Below are 12,253 nucleotides of genomic sequence, written 5' to 3' on the forward strand. Positions count from 1 at the left end.
ACTTCAACACATGTGAAGGGATTTCCCCAGTGTGTGCAACTTAGAACAGAAATTGGAAACTATTTGATACATTTGGAGTAAACAGAGTCTTAGTATATATTTGTTATGAAATGTTCTGTGGAAATAAATGAGATTATTTATTTATGAATTAGTAGCATCTCCTGGAGTCTTCTTGGCATTCTTACTTCTGCTGGGAAGAAATATGTATGTAATTTACTCTCTGCACAAATGTCAGTTTACACATTAGAGGTTCTAGACAATTAAGCATATGTAGACTAATTACTCTGCAGTTAGCAGTAATGAAGCTAAGAGCATGATGAAGGCAGCTCATTAGCATCCTTGCTACTAATAAGGGGTGCACATCATCAGGCAGCTGCATGTTGGGCTATACTGTACAGCCTGGTATCAGAGGAATGCACTGGCAGATCCATCATTCTCCCTGACACCTCTCTACAAGTCTGGAGAACAAGTGCAGCTCCCAACTGCAGTTCTCTTCTCCTGTGAATGTACAGGCTGCTTGTTAAGTTGGATTTCTTCTTGACAGCATACAAAAGAAGGCGGAACTACGTGGCTTCAGTTCAATAGCACATCTCAGTTTTCCTGCAAAAAGCACCAGCACAGTGAGGTGGTCACAGAGGCCAGCTGTCCATGCAGAGCAAGGAGCAGGGGAGCTGGGCTTTGTAGTGCTACTCACTGAGCCTCCTCTATGGATACAGTATACAGTGATCCCTGCCTGTAGTTGGCATTCTGTCCTCAGATGATGGCACACTCTCACTGATCTTACCATGAGAATATTCCCTGGCAAATGGCTGAGAATAAAGATCTGCAAAAAGAACACTTTCCTTCTCCTGATCTTCTGGGCTTCTTGCTGGATTTTCGGGAGCACTTTTCTGTTTGCCCACAGGAGCATGTTCTCAGATCGCTGCACTGATGAGGAGAGTAAGAAGATCCTGGCAGGACTGGTATGTACCACACTTCTGCCCACACTTTGGGCATCAATTGCATGGTGTATGTTTATATCTATGCTGTAGACACTTGGAATCCAATGCTGCTGGTGTTAAATTCCTCTGACATGCTGCTCATAAGAAACTTGCTGCAAACCCTTTGGAGTTTATGGAATTAGCTTAGAGCCCTCCAAATCCATTATTGTGTACTGTATTATGTGCATTATGTTATCATACCATACAGCAATCACAGATTATTGACCAGGATGCAGTGGCTTTCCTGATTTCCATAAGAGGAGCCAGGCTGCTTTCAGACCTGTGTTAGGGTCAGTTAAGGGGTTCCGTCTCTTGACTCTGTTTTGGATGAGAGAAACTGAAATAAAATGGAAAAAAACAGCATTAATTTCAATGGGGTTATAAAAATATTTCCGTTTGCTTTCATTCTGTCAGGTTTCTGTGCTTTAGGACAGAAATATAACGCTGAAAACTGCGCTATTTTCCCATCCAAAAAGTGGAAGTCTAACAGAACAGAAGCAGGCTTATGTCTTTCTGTTTGCTTTGCGTCTTTTTGAAATGCCATTGAAAACAATGGCGCAAAAAAACATCATTTCTTTCCTGTTTTATTTCAGTTTCCTTCAAAAACGAAGAAGAGAGATGGAAACCCTGAACTGAGCCCTAACGCTGGTGTGAAAGCAGCCTTAGGTTACGTTCCCACATAGGTACCAGCTCCATCCAGCCACCAGTGGAAGCATGGTTTTGCGGATAATGCTGGCAAGACCATGCAGCTATTGGCAGCCATGGTTGAGCTGAGTCTAAGCCGCAAGTCTGTACCTGTATGTGGGAATGCAACCGAACTGTATATTGGAACGCAGCTGTACTACTGTGATATGGTTTCTAATGGACATAACAGATTTTCATAGATAGATGATCTATCTAGTTCAGGCTATCTATCTATCTATCTATGTAGATATAGACTTGCACAAACTGAAAAGTGAAGAATAATGCCATATTGCAACATTTTCAGGAAAGTTCTGCAAAATTAATGGCTGTGTACATAGATTGAAAATGGTCATGGTGGTTATTATTACAAGTAATTAAAGTTTACCCTTATACATTGTCACCAAAATTGGCATTGACAGGATATCATTGCCTAGTTCTTTCAATACATGTGCGAGTCATTACATATCTATAGTATGCAGTATCAGGTGATCTTTACACTTGTAAGTTTTTACTTATCCTTTGATGCTATTTTGTAAAAACCAGAAGTTATTAGAGTTCCTTTTATCAGACTAAAGTTTTTTTATCAGTGAAAGCTGAGCAATTGCATAAAATGAACACTAGATGGCACTGCAGAGCCCTTCGGCACATTGAGCCTCTTTCTATAAATGAGTAGTAACTGTAAAAAAAAAAAAAGACAAAAAATAAACTCCGATAATTAAACATATTGTGTTTTACAAAATCTTTTTGAATTTAAATGATATGTGTAGGTTTTTTTTAATTGTTTTTCTTTTGTTTGGTCGCTTGCTATTCACCCTTTTCAAATTCAGTATGCAGGGGTCAAAGGTAGAAGTGAAGGCCAGAATTTATTTCACATGTAAACTCTTGTTTCTGCTCCTCTTTAAGAATGGGTATGGTTAGTTTTGCGCTTATTTCTGGGAGCATATAGAAATAGTCATATTTGATCTTGTATTTACTCTATTTAGAGGAAATGAAGAATACTGTGAAAATGCTGCTCATGTTAAGAAGTTGACTGCAGCTCATGAATATTACCTGAAATTGGGAGCAGATGGTTCTCCTACATGCAGAGATAGCTGTAATTTGTACAAGGTCAGACAGTAGTTGAATGTAGCTTTAGTAGAAAGTGAATGCGCAGCTATGAGCTTACATTTTATGGAAATCGCTACTCATGGCTAATGAGAGTTCTTATTTTCAGTGCTGGCAGCTCGGTTACTTGTCATCTCTTCTTCGTTAGAGCGCAACAATGATTATTTTAGGCATACATTTAGATAAAATTAACATTTTCAGAAGACTCCAGAAAGCATCTGCATAGTAAATCTGCTCATACATTTACAGGGGTATACTCATCTTTGATGCTGGTCTCACACTTGGAACCAGAACATGTCCCCCCCCCATCCTAGTGGAGAATAAATGGAAGGGTGGCTGCGTATGTGCCAAAAATGCTCTCCAATAAAAGTGAATAGAAAGAGATGCACACATACACGGCCACCTCGCTGTTGACTCTCTGCTTAGATGCAGCAGTCATCATTTGCATCACCTGCAGGAAGCGAGACCCTGTTCTGGAGAAAGGTGTGGATCGCAAAGGTGGGACCTGCATCTATCATATATGTTAAGCATATTGTATGGAAGATGGGAATACGCTTTTAAGATGAAGATTGGCTCAATAATCGATCATTGTATTGTTCATATGAATGATCCAGCCTTCCAGATGCCAGACTGAACTGGCAGGTCATTGTTAGAAAAATGGAATGCACCAAGGAGGGATAGATATAGATAGATGGATAGATAGATATATCAGATTTATAATTATGCATATTATAATAGTTCTGTTGTATAAAGAAAATAGTGCTTTCATTACCTTATTGTTACATCCATGTGGCGCACTAAAGCGCCATGCCTGAGCATGGATGCAAGATGGAGTCCTAATAAAACTGCAACACTCTCATAATGTTGCATAGACCAATTATACCTCTTCAGGTAAAGATGGAAGGATACCTGTCCCTTACTAATTAGGGACAGTGGGGCTGTCCTTATCGGGACAATCACCCCGCTTTTAGGCAGGGGTGCCAAAAAGCAGGGTGATTGTCCCAATAAGGACAGCCCCACTGTCTTCATCTGGACCTGGCTATCCCTGATTAGGAACCTGGAGATAAGTACAAAACACACAGAACACGACACTGTTCACACACACTGAACACAGAACAGGACAGTTCACACCTAATGTCTGGCCACCTGCACAGACATACAAACACATCACTGTTCACACCAACACACAGGGTTATGCAAACCACACAGAACTCACATGCATAAAGGTAGCAAACTATAGCTAGTCCAAGTGCCCTCACACCAAGGTGATAGAGAGTTAGCCACCGTGCTGACATAACAGGGAATAGTGTCAGGAATCGCTTTTCTGACAAACACATAAGACATCAGACGTCTGGAGGCTGCACCTGTAAAGGGATAGGGAGAAACCTGCAATCATTGAATGGCTATGATTGGTTAATCCAGTGCCGGCTTGTATTGGCTGACGCGGCGCTGGATTAACTAATCAGAGCATTAGCTTGCTGGAGGCAGCGTATTCAAGCCCCGCTTCCAGGAAGAAATGCTCTGTCGGTGCGGAAGAGGACGTGGCAGCCGGCAGCAACCGGCGGTAGGGGAGTATTAGACCCACCCCCAGCATAAGCTTCTTGACTTGAGAGCAAGCTCGTAACCTGAGTTTTTGCTCTCAAATCAGAGCAAAAATCGGGGGAGAGCCTGCTCGCAAGTCAAGAAGCTCGCAAACTGAGGCACTCGCAAGCCGAGGTACCGCTGTATAGGATATATATGAGTATAGATTATATATGAGTATATTTTTAATGTTTGCTTAGTACATTTAAACTGTGTCTCCATTGAACACCCTACCAGCTGCAGTCACTAGTTACATTGTAACAAACGCGTCAGCACTGATGGACTGAGTTCATAGCCAACAATAAAACTCCATGGCTGGAAAAATGGTTTTGTGTTTTCATTAACGTCTTTTGATACTCATCTGGTTGATCAGCTGAGCATCTCATAGTCATAGGTCCAACATTGGTCAATACATAGATGACTAGCAGTCATAGTTTTTGGTGGAAGGAAAATGGACAATGTCACAGGCATACTATACAGCACATTGTCCAATTGCAGTGACTTAAGTAGAAATTAGGCATTTTTTAGGTAAGATAGTGGTTTATAATATGAGATGTTCTTGCTGCAGGCTAAGAAAGCAATAGAATAGTAAAGAGTATGTTAACTGAATGGGAAGAAATAATTTGTATTATCAGTGTTCTGTGTTTGGCCTGGAGCAGTAATAACATTAAAGAAGCACATTTTTCTAATTCAGCCCTTGCTGTCAGTTTAGCATCTGCATACTTTTCTTACCTGTGACCAAGCTGACTTCACTTTAGGAACTGTCGTAGGTAGAAATCCAATCTACTGAGTTCAGAAATGTAACGAATATAAGTGCTCCCCTAATGCTTTACTCAAAGTCTAAATGTACTTAGACCCTGTAATAACAGTACAGATCCTCCAGCTCCATGCAACATACCTGTTGTTATTTTTTTATTTTATGTCCTGTCCTTGGCTCTTGTCCCCATGGCTTTTGCAAATGGCAAACATTATCAGGCTACCATACTTCTTGATTGTATTTGTGCTCCGCAGAATTACTACTGGTGACCATGGCTATTGTGTCTATTAGGCTGCCTGTCCACGGGCGTTGCGGTATCTCGCGGTGGAGATCCGCTGTGGGATACCGCCGCCCGGGAGCAGGAGCCAGCAGGCGGATCTCCACCATCAGACTATCTAACAGATAGGCTGACCGCGGAGAATCGTGATAAATTCGCAGCATGCTGCAAATTGCTGCCCGCGAGCGGAGAATCGTAATGATTCTCCGCTCATGGACAGGGGGGAGCGCTCTTCATAGCAACGCTATGGAGAGCTTTCACTGCGTTTCCCGCGGCCGGATTATCACCGCGGGAACGCAATGAAAACCCGCCTGTGGACAGGCAGCCTTAGGGGGGTTTCACATCTGCGCTCAGAGGGTCCGGTTTCCTGCTCCATTTGGGGAGTAGGAAAGGGGAATCCCCTGGCCAAACGGCTCAGTCTTATGACAGAACTAAAAAGCACACAACAGACCCCATTGACTATAATGGGCTTGTTCACTTTCCGCTCAGCTGCCCGGCTTTCAGACTAAATAAAAGGCACTTTTTCTTCCAGTATTTTATGCCGGAGGTCCCAATGCAGATGTGAAACTACCCTAAGGCTATTTCCGCACCATATTTGTGTCTCTCCAGAGCATTTTTCCCCCAAATGGGTACTTGTGCTGACTTGTGCGAATGTATTCCTATATATTAGTATCTGAATGCCATTGATTTCCATTAGTAAAAAAAATAAATAAACTTTAGTGTAAAACTTTTCTGTACTTCTGAAAAAAGTAGTAGCCTACACTTTCAGGAGCTTAAAGGGAACCTGTCAGGAGATTTCTGCTGCGTGAGTGCAAATTGGAAGAGACCTGTCAACCTAGCTAAGCCAGACAGGAAGACGTTGGTGGTGAGCCGCCCAGATGACTCTTCTTCCTGTTCTTCCAGCTTGTTTTTTAATTACGCTTTCGCTGAAATGTCATAGTGTTTCATAGTAAAACATGGCTCTTTGTAATGAGGGCGCCTTTCTGCATTTCATGCTGCCCATTGTTCAACCAGATAACTATAAAAACTATTATGTGTCAGGTTGTGCTGCTGGGATCTGTTGTTCTAAAAAGTTCCAGGAGCACACCTTCACAGGTGAGGGATAATTGAGCTGGCTGGGTGTGGAGTTGCTCCTGCCAGCCAATTCTCACGGGTCTGCTGCATATATATACACCAGGCCCTCTGCAAGAGGAAGCTGGTATTCCCTTCACTATAGGGTTTGTAGTCCTGCAGGCCTGTATATGTGTTAGGTGTGTGAACAGTGTCTTGTCCAGTGTCTGTCCAGGTGGCCAGACATCAGGTGTGGATAGTCCTGTTCAGTGTTTGTTCTGTCTTGCATGCTAGCCCTAGTGTGTTGGAGTGTGAACTGTGTCCTGTGCTGCTGGATCATGTATCATCTCTAGGCTAGTGTGGCCCTTAAATTCCAGCACAGGGCGCCTGTATCAAGGCGATCACTCTGCTTGCAGGCAGGGTTTTGATTCATGTTGTCTCATTAGTAGACCGCAAGACATGAGGAGCCTTGAAGCTGGGCTCACGACTTTAGTTCATTGGCCAATGCACAAACTAATTCCTCATATTAATTGCAGCGATTCCATCTGCTTATGCGTGCAAGGATGTTTGGTGAGTGGTTGGCCATTTGTCCTATGTTATGTCTGTCCGTGAGTCTAATATACAGTTCACTGTCTCCTTGGTGTTCCAGTTGTGCGTCCTGTGGGAACGCGATATCACTTCCGTTCCATAGTGGAGTACTTGGAGTTTGGAGCTCTTCTGTGCTGGGTTTATTGCTACTTGCAGATAAGTTGTTGCGGGTTCCTTTTCAGTTATATTTCTGTTTTCATTTCTGTATTTCTTTGCTGTTCGGTTCATCTTTCCAGGGGCCTCTATAGGGACAGTCAGGGTGATTACTCCGCATCTAGGCAGGGACCCTTCACCCCCTGCTAGATTAGGGCCAGGTTTCCTTCTCCCTGGAGTGGTGTTACTGTTCAGCATAGCATGGTGTACGTCTGTTTTCAGTTGGGTGTACGTTCTCTGATGCCTAGCTGAGCATAGTACTTGTTGTGTCACACGGTCTTTTCTTACTGGTTTACATACTCCTGTTAGGGCCAAACTTACTGACATAAAGGTCCAAGGGCAGGTACAAACTCCAGTTCCCAGCAACACGCAGAAGGCAAAATACTATATGGAAGAAGCAATACAGGTGCAAAATAATGATGAACAACCACTGGCACATCTACCATACATTGGGGGCAGTGGTGTACCTATCATGGAGGCATGGAGGCACCCGCTAGGGGAACCCGGCGCCTGATTTTCCCCCAATACGTGGAGTGAGCTGCTATTACTGATTACGCTACTCAGATGCTGCTGGACATTCTGCACCACTGAAGCACTAGTTGGTGTGGATCATGTTAGCTGCTCCACCAATCAGCAAAAGGAAAGTCCCGTCCGTTCACGGGATGGAGGGGAGGGCTTTCTGGTGGTACAGACGTGTGAAGCGGTGGAGCCATCCCTACTTCTTGTCAGTGAATGAAAGAGGAAGAAACAGGACTAACATGGAACTTGGAGACACTGGAGCTTCCCCTACACACCTGTGGCTGCTGAGTGTCTGACAACTTCATGCGCTGCAGGGGGACATTGCTGGGATCAATGTGCTGGAGGGGGAGAGGATCATGATTTGTGGGATGCTGGTGGGGGAGGAATAAGCGGGCCCTATATGGTGAGTGATAGTGATGGATATAGATTGGAAAGATGTATGTGCTCTGTATACTGTGTGAGGGGGCTACAGACTGGGTTTTATGGTGTAGGTGGTGTTTCATTATAGGCTCTGTGCATCATGGGGGAAATCATAGGTCACCTATCACTTAATATTTTAAGCCTTCCCCATTCTGCCCACAACACTCCGAGAAATGTGCTTTTTGCTGTATATTACTACAAGCCAAAAACAGGCTGCGTGCACACGGAGTGAAATGGTGCAGATTTTTGGTGTAGATCCACACCAAAATATATTGTGTGTGCGCACATTCCCTTAAAGGGGGTTGTCCAAGTTCTAGTTCCTGTGTAAAATCCATTCCATTAACAGTAATTTAACAAATAGGCTTATACTGACCTCTTCCAGCTTCATGCATCTCCACTCCTGCAGTCCGCCGGGTTTATGGGATGTCACAGGTGCTGCAGCCAATAGCAGAGCTAAGTGATCGATTGGGGCAGCCTGTAAATGTGACATCAGAGGGAAGGCCTAGAGTGATGGCGCAGGACACAGCGGGAGCTGGGAGAGGTAAATATAAGCCTATCTGTTATGCTACTGGAATGAGTTTTGCACAGGAACTAGAACTCGGACAATCCCTTTAAGCTCGTTTTGCGGTGGTTCTTGCAACAATGAGAAGCTTAGAGTCCTTTTACATTGCTGAGTGGGATCCCTGCACATAGGTGAAAAACCTGGACTTCACAGCAGGCTGCAGATTAGACATTCCGCAGGATAGTTTATCATAACACCCATTGGCTTTTGTATACTGTAGCACTTGTTTTGCTATTTTGGCACTATAATTTGGAGTTTGTATGGAAAGGGAAACTTTTTTCCTTAAGGAAAGGGTAGGGCGGTGCTTTCTGATTTTTTGCTATGGGGTCATTGACTGCTGCGCAGAGGGGGGTAGCAGAAAATGCGAAAGGGGGTTAAAAACCGCCTAGCAGCAAATTTATTTTATTATGATTGGGCTTGTTGAGGTAATGTTGAAAGATTTACTTTTAATGTATACCATGAACTTTACTCCTTGTTCCCTCAAATTATACTTGCAGATCCAAGCCGTAATAAGCCATTCACACGAAAAATCATTAAAATTCTTATATATGCACAATAACAATGACATTTTTATTACAAAGGACTTCATTTAGGTAGGAAATACAAGGAAACATGAAGAGAATTATAGAAAGTGGTTTTCAAAGTTTAAAGTGTTCACCTTGAAGTTACTTATCAGACTGCATTAAGAAGAACTTTAGAAAAAACATGATATAAGTGTTATCATATCTGCATTCTTCAGCTGGAACTTATATCATACAAAGCCACCTGGGAGCAAATCTATTGATAGCCTACATGTAAGGCTCATTCACACTTGTGTTAGGGCTTCAGTCACACCTGCGTTAGGGCTTCATTCACACCTGCATTAGGGCTTCGTTCACACCTGCATTAGGGCTTCGTTCACACCTGCATTAGGGCTTCCTTCCCACATGCATTAGGGCTTCGTTCACACCTGCGTTAGGGCTTCGGTCACACTGGCATTAGTGCTTCGGTCACACCTGCATTAGTGTTTCGGTCACACCTGCGTTAGGGCTTAATTCACGCCTGCTTAAGGGCTTTGGTCACACCTGTGTTAGGGCTTCAGTCACACCAGCTTTAGGGCTTTCTTTACAACTGCGTTACGGCTTTGTTCACAACTGCATTAGGGCTTTATTCACACCTGCATTAGGGCTTCGTTCACACCTGCCTTAGGGCTTTGTTCACACCTGCGTTAGGGCTTCGTTCACACCTGCGTTAGGGCTTTATTCACACCTGCATTAGGGCTTCGTTCACACCTGCCTTAGGACTTTGTTCACACCTGCGTTAGGGCTTTGTTCACACCTGCGTTAGGGCTTCATTCACACCTGTGTTAGGGCTTCATTCACACTGCGTTAGGGCTTCGTTCACACCTGTGTTAGGGCTTCGTTCACACCTGAGTTAGGGCTTCGTTCACACCTGAGTTAGGGCTTCATTCACACCTGCGTTAGGGCTTCGTTCACACCTGCATTAGGGTTTCGTTCATACCTGCGTTAGGGCTTCGTTCACACCTGTGTTAGGGCTTCATTCACACCTGCGTTAGGGCTTCATTCACACCTGTGTTAGGGCTTCAGTCATAATTCCAGTCCTCTAGTCTGTTTTTAGGAGCACAAAAAATGAGATTAAAACGGAATTAAACTAATCAGATGTTTCCCTTTTTTATAAAACGGACAGCTTTCCTTCTTGCTTTCATTCCATTTGGTTTCTCTTTTTTAACTGAACAAATAGCGCTACAGACTGCGTTATTTAGGCCGGGTTCACATTGTCCCTGGAACCTCCTTCCCTCGCAGATCCGGCACGATATGCCATAAGAAACAGCGCTGCATGCAGTGCTTTTCCTTCCGGTGAAATACCAGGCAGCTGAGCAGAAACCGAATAAACCCCATTACAGTCAGCAGGGTCCGTTCGGTTCCGTTATAAGACCGATCTGTTCAGCTAGGGGATTTCCCTTTCTTGGGAACCTTCACTGCAAATGTGAAAGCAGGCTTTTTTAGTTAAAAAAAAATAAACCAATCGGAATGAAAGCAAACGGAAAACTTTCCGTTTTATAAAAAATCCCATTGAAATTAATGAGGGAAAAATCTGATCCGTGTATTTCCGTTTAACTCAATTTCTCTGCATCAAAAATGGAGCACGGGAACAGAATTATGAATGAAGCCCTAATGCAGATGTGAATTGGGCCTTAGGGCTCATGGCTGTATTACAGCTTTGGAATGTATAGTTGGGGGAAAATGTAAGTGAACCCTTTGGAATTATCTGCATTTTTGCATTGATTACTACTAAAATGTAGTCTGGTTGTTATCTAAGTGACAACTATAGACAAACACAATCTAAGTATCTAATAGGATGCAATCAGTTGTATCATTATTATCTGTCATTGAGTAATCATCCACAGTGCAGTGAAAAAACTCAGGTGAACCCATGAATTGAATAACCTGTAGATCCCCTTTAGCAACAATCACCTTCACTAAACATTTCCTGTAGCTGCAAATAAGATTTGCACAATATTGAGGAGGAATTTTGGACCGTCCCTTTCTGCAATTTCTCCCTGTCAGTTCATCAGTATTTCTGGGATGCCTTGCATGCATTGCACAGCCCTCTTCAGGTTTGCCACAGCATTTCAATAGGGTTAAGGTCAGAACTCTGATTTGGACTAACCAAACTCAAATCCGTTCTTTTTTTAACCATGCTTTTAGTTGATTTACTTGTGTAGTTTGGATCTTTGACTTCTTGCATCACCGAATTTCTCTTCAGCTTGTCAGATGTTCTTACATTCTCCTGTAGAATGTTTTGATACACCTTAGAATTAATTGTTCCCTCAATGATCACAAAGTTTCCAGGACCTGAGGCAGCAAAGCAGCCCCAAACTATGATGCTCCCTCCACCCTCCCTTCACCATTGGGATGAGGTGTTGGTGTGCAGCGTTCTTTATAATCTAAACGTAGCCTTCTGAAATTGTGGTAAAAAGCTCCAATGTTTGCTAAATTATTCATAGAACATAAAAACCGAATGCCCATGTTTGTGTTTTTTGCTTTAAAACTTAAATACAGGTTAATTCTCTTTAGCTTTTGAGTTGTACCACAAAGAGGGAAAGGTATAGCCCACGACTATTGTGCTAATGATTAAGTAATGGATACTGGCTCACTAAGGTCAGAGAGGCGGCAGACTTCAAGTGCAAGCTTTTTGTTTTATGTTTTTTTGCCATTTTGTGTTAAATTACAGGTCTGGGAAACAGAAATTGCACCTTGTCATTCCTGTATTATGCCACACTACATCTGTAAAGAGTCCTGTTAATAGAAAACTCACACAATCAAGATATTGTGCCCCATGTCTGTTATCACAGCTGTGTGAGCGCTATAGACACCATTCACACGACTTGCTATTGTATTAATTGCTCTGCAGTATATTTCTTTCTATATTTTATATCATGCTGATTACAGTCTTTGTTACACATCAATATTATCCAAATATTCATCTCTCATTTCATCTTGGTGATTACTCAAGTTATTTTGAACTATGGAATGCCCTTCCCCGAAAGGAAGTAATGGCAGATACCTTGCACTATA

The 12,253-nt window shown here is 42.9% G+C and overlaps 1 protein-coding gene across 2 annotated transcripts in view; it reads left to right on the forward strand.

Moving 5' to 3' along the window:
• Positions 1-457: 457 nt before the first annotated feature.
• Positions 458-12,253, forward strand: part of DIPK1C (divergent protein kinase domain 1C) — a 77,511-nt gene continuing 65,715 nt past the window's right edge. Inside the window, exon 1 of one of the 2 annotated variants that reach the window (XM_066579493.1) lies at positions 458-962. In XM_066579493.1, the coding sequence (XP_066435590.1) occupies positions 786-962 (177 nt within the window). In that variant the 5' untranslated portion in view covers positions 458-785. The remainder of the gene's footprint in view (positions 963-12,253) is intronic. The other variant, XM_066579492.1, reaches the window with a different exon arrangement.

This window comes from Eleutherodactylus coqui, chromosome 9 (genome assembly GCF_035609145.1).
Source record: "Eleutherodactylus coqui strain aEleCoq1 chromosome 9, aEleCoq1.hap1, whole genome shotgun sequence".
NCBI classification, from domain to species: domain Eukaryota; kingdom Metazoa; phylum Chordata; class Amphibia; order Anura; family Eleutherodactylidae; genus Eleutherodactylus; species Eleutherodactylus coqui.